This window comes from Tachysurus vachellii, chromosome 4 (genome assembly GCF_030014155.1).
Source record: "Tachysurus vachellii isolate PV-2020 chromosome 4, HZAU_Pvac_v1, whole genome shotgun sequence".
NCBI classification, from domain to species: domain Eukaryota; kingdom Metazoa; phylum Chordata; class Actinopteri; order Siluriformes; family Bagridae; genus Tachysurus; species Tachysurus vachellii.
Genome location: NC_083463.1, coordinates 16,173,039 through 16,185,635, shown reverse-complemented (window position 1 = coordinate 16,185,635; position 12,597 = coordinate 16,173,039). Strand labels below are relative to the sequence as shown.

Here is a 12,597-nt window from a genome sequence, read left to right as displayed (position 1 = left end):
GTCACTGCATTAATAAAATAACTACAATTAGGTGGCGCAGTGGGGGGTGGGGGGCACGGTGGCTTAGTGGTTAGCACGTTCGCCTCACACCTCCAGGGTTGGGGGTTCGATTCCCGCCTCCACCTTGTGTGTGAGGAGTTTGCATGTTCTCCCCGTGCCTTGGGGGTTTCCTCCGGGTACTCTGGTTTCCTCCCCCGGTCCAAAGACATGCATGGTAGGTTTATTGGCATCTCTGGAAAATTGTCCGTAGCGTGTGAGTGTGTGAGTGAATGAGTGTGTGTGTGTGTGCCCTGTGATGGGTTGGCACTCCGTCCAGGGTGTATCCTGCCTTGATGCCCGATGACGCCTGAGATAGGTACAGGCTCCCCGTGACCCGAGGTAGTTCAGATAAGCGGTAGAAGATGAGATGAATGAATGAACACTTTCAAACAGCAGCATGTGCGTATGAGGAAGAGTGGAACCGTCTTAGTGATTTCTTACAAGACTATAAAACATTTATCATCATCTTAGCTTTGCTCGTTTTTTTATGTGATAAAACACTTTTATAACTGCATCTGCCATTTGCCAAATACGATCTATTTGACCTACACATATACTGTAGATGCACAAGACAGTCATCCGTGCAAAATTCAAGCTGATTCAGAGTCTGAACCAGGAGCTCAGGTCAAAAGTTGCTGATAAATGGGGGAAGAAAAAGAAAAAGGGAAAAAAAAAAAAAAAGCAGTCACATTTTTTGGACAGCCAGCTGTAGAGATTACGCTGAAAAGCCTTTCAGAGCTCCTATTTCTATTTATTAGGTTTTAGAATTAATGCTTGAGTGGAAGAAAACAAAAGACACCAGAAAGCATCATTTAGCAAAAAACTGTTTAATTTCATCTTGATGTATGTTTATTTACAAGTAGTAAATCTGCAAAATAGGAAACAACAGAATATTTACACAATGGATGCTTACCGGCCAACGTATGACAATTACTTCAAGTCTAAAATTGAGAATAATAATAATAATAATAATAAAAAAAATCACCTAGTTTATCATAGCATCAAAACTCAACTGGTGTGACTTCCTGTGATTCATTTACTAGTACTTCATTCAAGCCTAGGGTGTTTAGGGGCCGACTGAAAAGGACAGCTACTGCACCGGAGAAGGATAAAAAGAACCGAGGAAGAGTCAGGATGTGAGATAGCTGGGAATTGTGACAAGTAAAAGGCAGGAATGGCATCAAAGATGAAGGCAGCACCGGAGCAGAGAAGTGCTGTTATGGATGGAAAGACTTGCGGTTGGAGGAAGTCAAGAAAGATGTGTGCTGAAAACGAAGTATTGGAGGAGGAAGACAGAATGGGCACAGGAAGGAGGGAAAGAGGGGGTGGTCAGGATCAGCAGCACCCACTCCAGAGGAGCTTTTATATCAAAGCATCCCGAAGGAGCGAGTGCACGATTGCTTTCTTTCCCCAGCTGAAAACTCACCGCTATTACCATCACCCTTTTTATACAGATCAGCATGAGCGCTGAGAGAAAAATAAAGGATTGCTCCATTGATCTCTACACAGGGTGCACAATGTGGAAGTAAACATAAAACGCTCCCAAAAGTCTGTGAGACGTGCCTCTTACTCGCACCGGTCCGAAAAGTTTGGAAACGTAACTAACTTGCTGTTCTTTCACACGTGTGATCCGGTGTGAACAGCCAAAAGGCAACACCAACACAGGAGACTAAAGGGAGATCCTGAGATGTTTGGATGCATCTTCATACCATCATCGGTCCAACACGCAGCTCGACGCGGCTCAAAAGGAACCAAATTATGAAAGGGTTTTTTCGAGGCTCGCCACAGCTGTACAGAATCTCAATTCGCTCTGGCTGAGTGAGGAGCACAGGCCGAGCTGCGTAGCGCTATGTAGACTAATGTAAAATTCATTTGATTACATAAGTCTGATAGCTCATCAGCTAGCGGTTAGTGGAACGGCTTCAGGGCTCCTTGCACAAAGCTAATCTATTTCCATTAGGCCAGATCTTATGGCAGGGTGAAGATACTGGCCTGTTTAAAAGAAGAAAAAAAAAAAAGACCCACACACACATACATGCGCACACACACACGGCCCACTGCGTGGTCACATCTGCGAGCTAAGCGGTTTTCTCCGTCAGCCTGTCTGTCTCTCTCTCTCTCTCTCCACACTTTCACCTTGGTAAAAAATGGATGAAGGTGTCAGAACTAGCGGACATTGGCCGGCTAACCAGCGCTGACAGCTCGCCCTCGCACTCGAGTCAGGGCTTGATGTGCTCTAGGCAGGAAACAACCCTGTTTGAACCTGTGTTTAACTGATGGTTTGGTCCAAAAAATACTTTTGCAAAAAAGTATTTACTGAATGTTTGAGGAACATAATGGTACCCTAAGCCTTTCTGGGAATGGAAGAGGAAAAGTAATAACTTAGAAGACAACACTGATACATAAGCAAAGGGGAAAATCTAAACAACATCAACAGAAATTCATTGTCCCATTCAAAAGATTCCAGCAAAAAAGCCTGACAACACTTCACATAATCTCTCTCAGTACAGGGAGCAGGGCTGGCGTGTCACCTTGTGTTTGGTTTTTTGTTTTTTTTCCATAAGTTAAGATAGTCGTACCTTACACAGCACCACCCATGTACGTGTGATGGAGAGAAATGATGAGCAAGAAACACAGCTTTTCAGGTACAAATGGTAAAGCACATTCAGAGGCAGGATAACAAAATGGAGAAGTACAAAATTGAAACACCAAATCAAATCCACCACAGATCACAGTTTGATTTTAGTCAAGCAAAGTAAAGCAAGAAACTGGGAAGAAGAAGAATCTAAAAATAAAAAAAAAAAGGAAAAGAGAGAGAGAAAAAAAAAGAAGAAAAAAGCAACACTCTAAGATAGACTCTCGTCAGAGAACACGTCTCTCATACGAGATTAGAAAGATCATCTATAAAGAAGCAGGCTAAATCAAACACACACACTGGAGGCGTCAGGCCAGAGGCTAACAGGATTACTTAGCCCTGTCTCATTAATGAGCTGAGGCTAAAGCTCCTCTTTCTCTCAGTCTCCATCCTCTCCTTCATCCATCCCTTCCTTGCTCACCGATCTGAGTTTGAAGCAGTGATGAATTAAGAGCTTCACCCCCCTTCTCTTTCTCTCTCTGTCATATACAAGAGAGTGAGACAAAAAGGAGCTGGTGTAAATCTACTGCTCTTCCTCCACATGCATTGTGCATAAAGAGGAAGAAAACTGGAGAAAGAGCTGCATTTGGTTCACAAAGCCCCGAGAACGAGCTCTTTAACTTCTAAACTCTGGATAATCCTAGCTTACCTGCACTATTTATCTACTCCGTACAATTTTTTTTTGTTTCAGTCATCAGGCAAGATCATAATAAAACAAAATCATAGCACATTCCCATGTAACAAAATGTCTTTTCACTAAACGACATTCAAATAAAACATGGCACAGGACAACATTTTATTCATTTTCTTCTTTTTTTTTTTTTTCCTTCCTATGTAATTTTTTTTTCTTTTGCTTAAATATCTAATTCATCTTTGTCGACTCTATTTGTGTTTCAGTGATAACATAGCAAAAAATCTCAATGGTAGTTTTCACTTGGCTGAAAATGTAACAGTATTTATATACATATATAATATCTGAAGATTTGTCCTTTGTACTTTTTTTCTGTAAACTGTGCAAATTCAGCAGTAACACGAGTGGCAAAAGAGAGCAGAGAGAGGGCAGTCCATTACATTTGTACAACATAAAAAATAAAAAGCAACAACAAATCACACTAATCCAAATGTCCTGTTTTTCTTCTGTGTGAACTCTCGGGTGTGTGTCATTACAACACCTGACCAATAGCATGGCTGCAGTGGAGGCATCCCAGAATTCATCCTTCTTGAATCTTCAAAAATGTTGAGCGGAAAGTGTGTGTGTGTGTGTGTCTGTGTGTGAAGAGGTCCAGCACACGTGCACACACACAAATCACAACTAAATAATAATTAAAAAGGTTATACACCAATGACAACAATCAAGATGGTTCCTGTGATGTGTCCTGGTGTTGACACCCATACACACACACACACACAGACAGACAGACAGACACACACAGACGAATAGTGTGTGCCCAGCTCTGTAGTAGCTCCAGTGTACTGCACCAGTTCTTTGCAGTGTGTGTTTTGGGGGGAGTGTGTGACTTCAGTTTGTGTGTCGTGAATGCTCGGAGCCCTGATCAGCTGCTCAGAGCCATGGTGTCAATCACCTGCTCGAGCTTACTCCTCAACCTCTGCCTGCGTGCCTGCTCGTCCCGCTCCAGCGCACACAGGATCTGCAGAGACACACAGAGAGAGAAAGAGGTGAATAGAGTGTGAGATTAAAGTGAAACTACAATGCACCGAGGACTATCTATCCATCCACCAATCGATCAGTCTGTCCTGTCCGCCTGTTTTTGATCTGTGCTCACATGTCTATTAAAGCTGAAATACAACGGGGGTGCATGTGCTTCTGCTTTTAAAGCATAATGACACATGATGAGGCGCAGTGCTAATGGAGCCAGCTGTGATACATTATCCAGAAAAACAAAATCACAGCGTACATGCACGCGCAGGGACGCGCACACACACACGGGGCGCAATAACGGCGCTGTAGGAGTGACTGTTATTTGGCTAAAGGTTCAGTGAGGGGAGATACTAAAATGTCACTGGCCAATAGGTCCAAAAACAATAATTACTGCAGGATAACAACGGGACACACTATTCTGTTCCTAGAAATGATCAGTTTTTTTAGCTAAAATGTACAATATGCACTAGCTTACATACCATTTCAGTCATTTAAAAGCAGATAAACAATTTAATCAGATTGTGTCTAAGTCAGCATGCTGAAGCATTCTTTGGCTATTACAACAAGAACAATAACAATAATAATAATAATAATTCACTGCAAGTTACAGTGTGGCATCTCAGTATGACCAGCTTGACCCCAATCAGCCATTACAATAAAACCTGTGTGCCACAAGACAATGAAAATGGGTCAGTATTGGCACTCTGACCAGTCTGAAACTACACAGGAAGCTCTAATGCGCTGTGTGTTCTGTCATATCCAACATGAACTTTTTCAGCAGTCTGTGCTACAGAAACGTCTGTGGGATGAAACAAGGAGTAGACTTCACTCGCCACTTGTGTCAGTGATCCTTGGGCAACCATGACCCTGTCAAGGGTTCAAAATTGTCCTTCCTTGAAACACTTTTGGCACATACTAGGTACCATAAGACCTGCTGTGACGGAGATGCTCTGACCCAGCTGTCTAGCCATCACAATTTAGCCTTTGTTAAATTAACTCAGATTCTTTACACCTGCCCATTTTTCCTGCTTCCAACACATCAACTTTGAGAACTGACTGATCTCTTGATGCCTAATATATCCGACATCTTGACAGGTGCCATTGCAATAAGATAATCAATGATATTCACGTCATGTGTCAGAGGTTTTAATGTTATGTCTGATCACATGTATGAGGCACTTACTTCGTCTTTGTACTTGGTGATGTAGGAGTAGATCTCATGCAGGGCACTCATGCTGTTGAACTGATTCAAGTGAAGGCGAGACTGCTCTGCCAAATACGCACTCATATCCTGATCACTGATCGCTGGCATCCGAGAGATGTCAGAATAATACCTGAGAGAGAGAGAGAGAGAGAGAGAGAGAGAGAGAGAGAGTGAGTGAGTGAGTGAGTGAGTGAGTGAGTGAGTGAGTGAGTGAGTGAGTGAGTGAGTGAGTGCGTGCGTGTGTGTGCGTGCGAGTGCAGTGTGTGTGCGTGTGTGAGTGTGAGTGTGTGTGTGGGGGGGGAATGTTCAAGTTAACACATAAAATCAATGTGAGGCAACAGCATTAAAAGGGTTAAAACGTGTGATTAAAAATCAATTCTTTAGGCATTTTAATGAATTTTAAAAGTATGACTGCTTGTTATTTTTTGAAGAAAAAACAAGCTGGAATGTATTTTCATTAGGCCTGTCGGAACAAACCTCACTGCTCGAATACAAATTGATTTGCTCATATTTTTGCATTTGAAGGCCAAGAAAAACTAATTCAGTGTTTAAGATCCAATGTTCTACATTTGGTTGCCCAACAAGTCTCTATGTAAACATGAGTTTCCTAACCTTCATATGTCTGGCTTGGCTTGCTGTTTTTTTTGAAAAAAAAATGTAGCCAAGAACCAACTACTTTCCCAGGAAGAGTCAATTTGACTGACAACAGAGCTTTTTCTGTAGCCTGTTGACAAACATGCGAGATCATTTACTCGCCCTTCACTGCTCCAAAAACTCTGATGCTCAAAAGTGTCTTTTTCTGCATGGCAACATTATATATATATATATATATATATATATATATATATATATATATATATATATATATATATATATATATATATATATATATAAAATACACATACATACATACACGTGTATATATACAGGGAGTGCAGAATTATTAGGGAAGTTGTATTTTTGAGGATTAATTTTATTATTGAACAACAACCATGTTCTCAATGAACCCAAAAAACTCATTAATAGCAAAGCTGAATATTTTTGGAAGTAGTTTTTAGTTTGTTTGTAGTTTTAGCTATTTTAGGAGGATATCTGTGTGTGCAGGTGACTATTACTGTGCATAATTATTAGGCAACTTAACAAAAAACAAATATATACCCATTTCAATTATTTATTTTCACCAGTGAAACCAATATTACATCTCAACATTCACTAATATACATTTCTGACATTCAAAAACAAAACAAAAACAAATCAGTGACCAATATAGCCACCTTTCTTTGCAAGGACACTCAAAAGCCTGCCATCCATGGATTCTGTCAGTGTTTTGATCTGTTCACCGTCAACATTGCGTGCAGCAGCAACCACAGCCTCCCAGACACTCTTCAGAGAGGTGTACTGTTTTCCCTCCTTGTAAATCTCACATTTGATGATGGACCACAGGTTCTCTATGGGGTTCAGATCAGGTGAACAAGGAGGCCATGTCATTAGTTTTTCTTCTTTTAGACCCTTTCTTGCCAGCCACGCTGTGGAGTACTTGGACGCGTGTGATGGAGCATTGTCCTGCATGAAAATCATGTTTTTCTTGAAGGATGCAGACTTCTTCCTGTACCACTGCTTGAAGAAGGTGTCTTCCAGAAACTGGCAGTAGGACTGGGAGTTGAGCTTGACCCCATCCTCAACCCGAAAAGGCCCCACAAGCTCATCTTTGATGATACCAGCCCAAACCAGTACTCCACCTCCACCTTGCTGGCGTCTCAGTCGGACTGGAGCTCTCTGCCCTTTACCGATCCAGCCACGAGCCCATCCATCTGGCCCATCAAGACTCACTCTCATTTCATCAGTCCATAAAACCTTAGAAAAATCAGTCTTCAGCTATTTCTTGGCCCAGTCTTGACGTTTCAGCTTGTGTGTCTTGTTCAGTGGTGGTCGTTTTTCAGCCTTTCTTACCTTGGCCATGTCTCTGAGTATTGCACACCTTGTGCTTTTGGGCACGCCAATGATGTTGCAGCTCTGAAATATGGCAAAACTGGTGGCAAGTGGCATCTTGGCAGCTGCACGCTTGACTTTTCTCAGTTCATGGGCAGTTATTTTGCGCCTTGGTTTTTCCACACGCTTCTTGCGACCCTGTTGACTATTTTGAATGAAACGCTTGATTGTTCGATGATCACGCTTCAGAAGCTTGGCAATTTTAAGAGTGCTGCATCCCTCTGCAAGATATCTCACTATTTTTGACTTTTCGGAGCCTGTCAAGTCCTTCTTTTGACCCATTTTGCCAAAGGAAAGGAAGTTGCCTAATAATTATGCACACCTGATATAGGGTGTAGATGTCATTAGACCACACCCCTTCTCATTACAGAGATGCACATCACCTAATATGCTTAATTAGTTGTAGGCTTTCGAGCCTATACAGCTTGGAGTAAGACAACATGCATAAAGAGGATGATGTGGTCAAAATACTCATTTGCCTAATAATTCTGCACTCCCTGTATATATATATATATATAGTATAAGTGCAGCTAGGCGATCAGACTGAAAGCTATGGCACGAGATGTAACGTGGCCCTTTGTTCAGGGATGAGTCTGACCTTTTTACTTTAATGCTAGAATAAATCAGAATGTTACACTATTGTTAATGGTTGCTGTTTTACAGAGCAATAATTATGAGAATGGCATCAAATACTCGTTTCCCATCTCTAATTTACCCCAGGCAAATACTGGTACTGCTGAGCTACACAATACCAAATGATAAATGATGACCTACCTCTCGACCCAGTTCTTGTAGTTGGGGATGTCCTTAGCGTAGAGCAACTTGTTTGAGGGCGAGTCTTTGCCCAGTTTGTGTTCTGATGTAGAACACGAGTCCATGAAGGTCTGAGCTACTACAGATAGACACGCGTCCGTGATGCTGTTCTTATGGATGTCAAAGACAAACTGAGGATTCTTTATCACGTTCACCCAGAACCTCAATGGCAAACTGCAGAGATGGAGAGTGAATATAGAATAAAGAGTTGCGACAGAGACAAAGCACTTTACACTGCACATAGCTTTAGGTCAACACAGATATATTTTAAACGCTGTGTACAATAACAGGTACTGACCAGTTACTTTTCCACGTGTGCCTGACGTCTGGGTCTGTTATCTGGTGTTTGTCGGCCTGCTCGTCCAGGAAGTCAAACATGTATTTAATAGCGAGAGGGAGTGCGCTGCCTCTGTGGGCTGTGCTGAAGATGGTCTCAAACAGGTCATCTACAAACTTCTGTAATGTACCCTGTCACACACACACAAACCCATTAAAGTTAGGTTACCTAACCTTACAGAGGACTGTTGTTGTTTTTTTTCCACACCCAACTCCTGATTTCATACTGACTCTCCTCCCAACCCCAAATCATTAACACACTCGGAGTTTAAAATAATGTGTTAGAACACGATTCCATATAGTGCAGATGAGGATCAGGAAGTGGATGTACACTAAGACCTCTGTTGAACCTTCAGTGGTCTGAAAAACATGACCCAACTTGCCCAGAGCTTCATACAGCAGTTAACGATTAAATAGCGCACCCCTGTGGGGCCCAAGAGGATTATGGGAAGTGTGGCTTCTAAGCAGTTAAAGCAAAGACATCTCAATAAGAGATCTCTACACTGACAGGAGATAGGAGTGCCGATGAGGAAAAAAGCCAGATTTCTTTTTCCCAAAACAGCTCGATAAGCAAAGGTCATCGGTCTAATTAAGATACAGTGGTCCGTGTCAGACTGGACCTGCTGCTAAATGTTAATCAGGGACTAGCCTTTCACACGCAAAGGTCAACACAAACTGGCTATAGAGAGAAGCTACATAAAAGACATAGAAAATCTAGGGTTAAGACAGGAACACGGGCCTGTGTGTGAGCTCTTGTGTCTTATCTACCTTGGTTGCGAGCAAGCGGGTCAGGTAGATCTCAGAGACCATCTTGCTGCCGCGGTCTCCCTCCCTCTGGTCTGAGTGGTCATGGTTTTTGACCAGATGCCAGAGTTTGGTTCCACTCTCCAGATCCGGAGTGATCATGGGAGTCCGCGAGCGCAGGCTGTCAGGACTGCTGGCTGTCCTCAACATGCTCTCTGTGACAAATAAAGAAATGGAGAAAGGAATGACTTACAAAGACAGGAAGTAACAAGAGGATAAAAGAGTGTATCTCAGTCAAACATTTAAATACTACAAAACAATGATGAGGGATAAAGATGACATGACTGAATAGCTGCTATTACTGCTATTGCGAGGGCTTAAAAAAGAAATGAGACAGAGTTGTTCAAATGTGACTCAAAGCGCTTCGGTGATGGAGAGAATATGTCGCATTTAAAGAGGCAACACTCCTTACTGTCACTCATGTAACATGCCATTCTTTCACATTCACTCTCACTTGCACTAAGATTCAGGAATTAATGTCTGTCATCTAAAGCCCGACAGTCTGTGCTTCTCCAGCAGCCAATCATATACTAAATCAAAGCTACAGGTTACTGAAATCTGAGACAGATAGAGAAAGAGAATGAGAGAGAGCTCTAACCGTATCGGCTGAGGGACTTGGTAAATGTAGAGGAGTTGGAGATGTTATAAGCAGAGTTCTGCTTAGGGACTAGCGCCATCACTGAGCCATCCGTAACCTACACACACACACAGAGAGCGAGAGAGAGAGAGAGAGAGAGAGAGAGAGAGAGAGAGAGAGAGAGAGATTTACAGTAAACTAATAAATAAGACCTAGTAGATGTTCCACAATAAACACACTGCTTTAATACCTCATATGGCGAGTACAGAAAACGAGAATTCGTCAGTCCTTGATCATTTTAACTACAGATTTTCCTACATATAGCCCAGGAGAGCTAAATTTTTACTAGCGGTAAATTTACAAGACGTACAAACAAATCGAGTGCAATGACTAAACAATTTAATGAAGCATGCATGCAGGTCTATTACACATCTATTAAGAGTTTTGCAGCTAAAAGTACATGCACATTCAAAGATTTTGGTCAGTGGAAAAGGATGCACTCCGGTTTTGCAGCTTCACTGGACAATTTTTGACACCCAGCTTGTGTGACTCAAATGCACACTCGTAAAGCAAGCATTGTCAGATGATCATACGGTTGGAAACAGCATTTAAAAGAACAAGCCACCTTGTTTAATTGGATAGAGATTAACTTCTGATTGCCCTCAATCACTTCACTCTATTACAACTGATGTTTATACATAAAAGGTTTTTTTTTTCCCTGAGTCTGATTATTAACAAATTATCAGGATGCATAAATAGAAGCACATTATTATAATCACATTTTAATTTATAAAGCTCATTTGCTGCATTTTGCTGATTGATTATCTGCCTCATGCAGGCCACTGAAATAGGGCGGATTTGTGCTGCTGCTTGAATAGACTTGCTGCAGTGTAAAGGCTTGCTATCATTCCCTGTTGGGGTGTTGCTATGGTTACCTGGCAGCTTGTGAACCTGCTAGGTTGTTGGGATGTTGCCATAGTAACCTAGTGGTGCAGGAGGTGCTGGGCTGTTGGACGTGATTGCTATGCTATTGAATGGATTTGTGATTGTGAATGTGCATGTGGATACCTGGTAGTGAGCGAGCGTATTGAGGCGCTTCCAGTCATTATCGATCTTTGTGGTGACGTCTTCGTCCTGGAGGATGATTCTAGCCATTCGACCCTGACGCCATTCTACACATGGGGGGAAAGTGTGAAATGTTCAGATTAGCTGCTGGCAGCCATTCATTTACAGAGGACTGAGGAGTCACTGCTGTTAAATGGTTGTAGAACGAGAGGCACTATCTCTCACCTAGATCCATGTCTCCTGCCTTGGGTCTCTGAGAGTACGGGCTGCCCTTATAGACTGCGTCCAGCAGCTTCTCCTTTACCTGAGTGATGGTGTCACAGTTCAGGCATTTGACCGTGACCTCCGATGCGTTCTCGTTCTCTGGGTTGACGCAGTGCAGTGTCTGTGCGCAGAGCAGAACAATGAAATGCGATGCTCTAATGATCATGATACACACACCGCACACACTGACTACATAAAACCAGACAGTAAAGTAAGCAGCAAATTTATATAACTTAGAAAATAAAAGTAAACTAAATAACATTATGAAAAACAGCATATGAGAAAGTCAATGATAACAGAGGTTGCTGTTAAGCTGCTTTTTTTTTTTTTTTTTTTAGAAAAAAAAGCATGAATAGTGAAGCTTTTTTAGTGCTACTGTAGCGCAGTAGCAGCGGCACCAAAGGCATAGCAAAGGCATAATCTGAAATCAAAGGGTAGACTGGTGTGGTATTGACGTGAGAGCAGCTTTAACATGCATCTCTAGCTGTGTGTGAAGAGCTACTGCTGTTCCACACTCTTGCTGTAAAGCTACTGACCAGGGTCTTATAGTCGATCTGCTGTCTGATCAGTTTGTCTTCACTGAGAGAGTAGCGCGCCTCTCCTGTGATGGCGTCTATCGGCCCTTTCTCCATCTGCTGCTTCATTGCACAGTAGAGCATGAAGAGTGGTTCGCCTGCACACTCCTGTTCACAAACAAATCCACACACACACACAAAATGAATAAAATTATGTCTAGGTCTCGTGTTCTCCCGAACTAGTCAAAGACACAATAAACAGTATAAGACATATTGATTAATTCAGTACAAATGGAGGTGCAGGCAGTGATCAGTAGGGTTGGGTATCAAAAGAAATTTTCCGGTTCCGATTCCGGTTCCAGTTCTGCCTTACGATTCACGGTTCTGATTCCGATTCCATAATAAAAGAAAAATAATGCACAATACTTAAACAATTCCATTTGTGTTTATTAATCACTCTTTAAATACTTTAAACAGAGCATTTAAATTCATAACAATTTAAATTTAAATAAATCCAACATCAACTTTAACATCCAGAATTACAACTTAGCAAAACAGTTAGCAATTTTTCTGAAGAAACATTTGGGAGAAGACGAGACCTTTCCTGGCTTATTGTATCTCCAGCTGTGGAGAAAACCCTCTCAGAGGGGGTAGATTTGCTTCATTGTTGTAGCTTTGGAAATGAATCCAAACTTT

At 41.9% G+C, this 12,597-nt stretch overlaps 1 protein-coding gene across 1 annotated transcript in view; it reads right to left on the bottom strand.

Moving 5' to 3' along the window:
* Positions 1–887: 887 nt before the first annotated feature.
* The window catches only part of plxna1b (plexin A1b), a 182,158-nt gene continuing 170,448 nt past the window's right edge, over positions 888–12,597 (bottom strand). The window contains exons 24-32 of the mRNA XM_060868021.1: positions 11,923–12,069; positions 11,348–11,507; positions 11,126–11,229; positions 10,079–10,175; positions 9,445–9,635; positions 8,639–8,808; positions 8,302–8,514; positions 5,518–5,668; positions 888–4,323 (exon numbers count right to left, since the gene is read on the bottom strand). Coding sequence (XP_060724004.1) covers positions 4,228–4,323; positions 5,518–5,668; positions 8,302–8,514; positions 8,639–8,808; positions 9,445–9,635; positions 10,079–10,175; positions 11,126–11,229; positions 11,348–11,507; positions 11,923–12,069 — 1,329 coding nt within the window. The 3' untranslated portion in view covers positions 888–4,227. The remainder of the gene's footprint in view (positions 4,324–5,517; positions 5,669–8,301; positions 8,515–8,638; positions 8,809–9,444; positions 9,636–10,078; positions 10,176–11,125; positions 11,230–11,347; positions 11,508–11,922; positions 12,070–12,597) is intronic.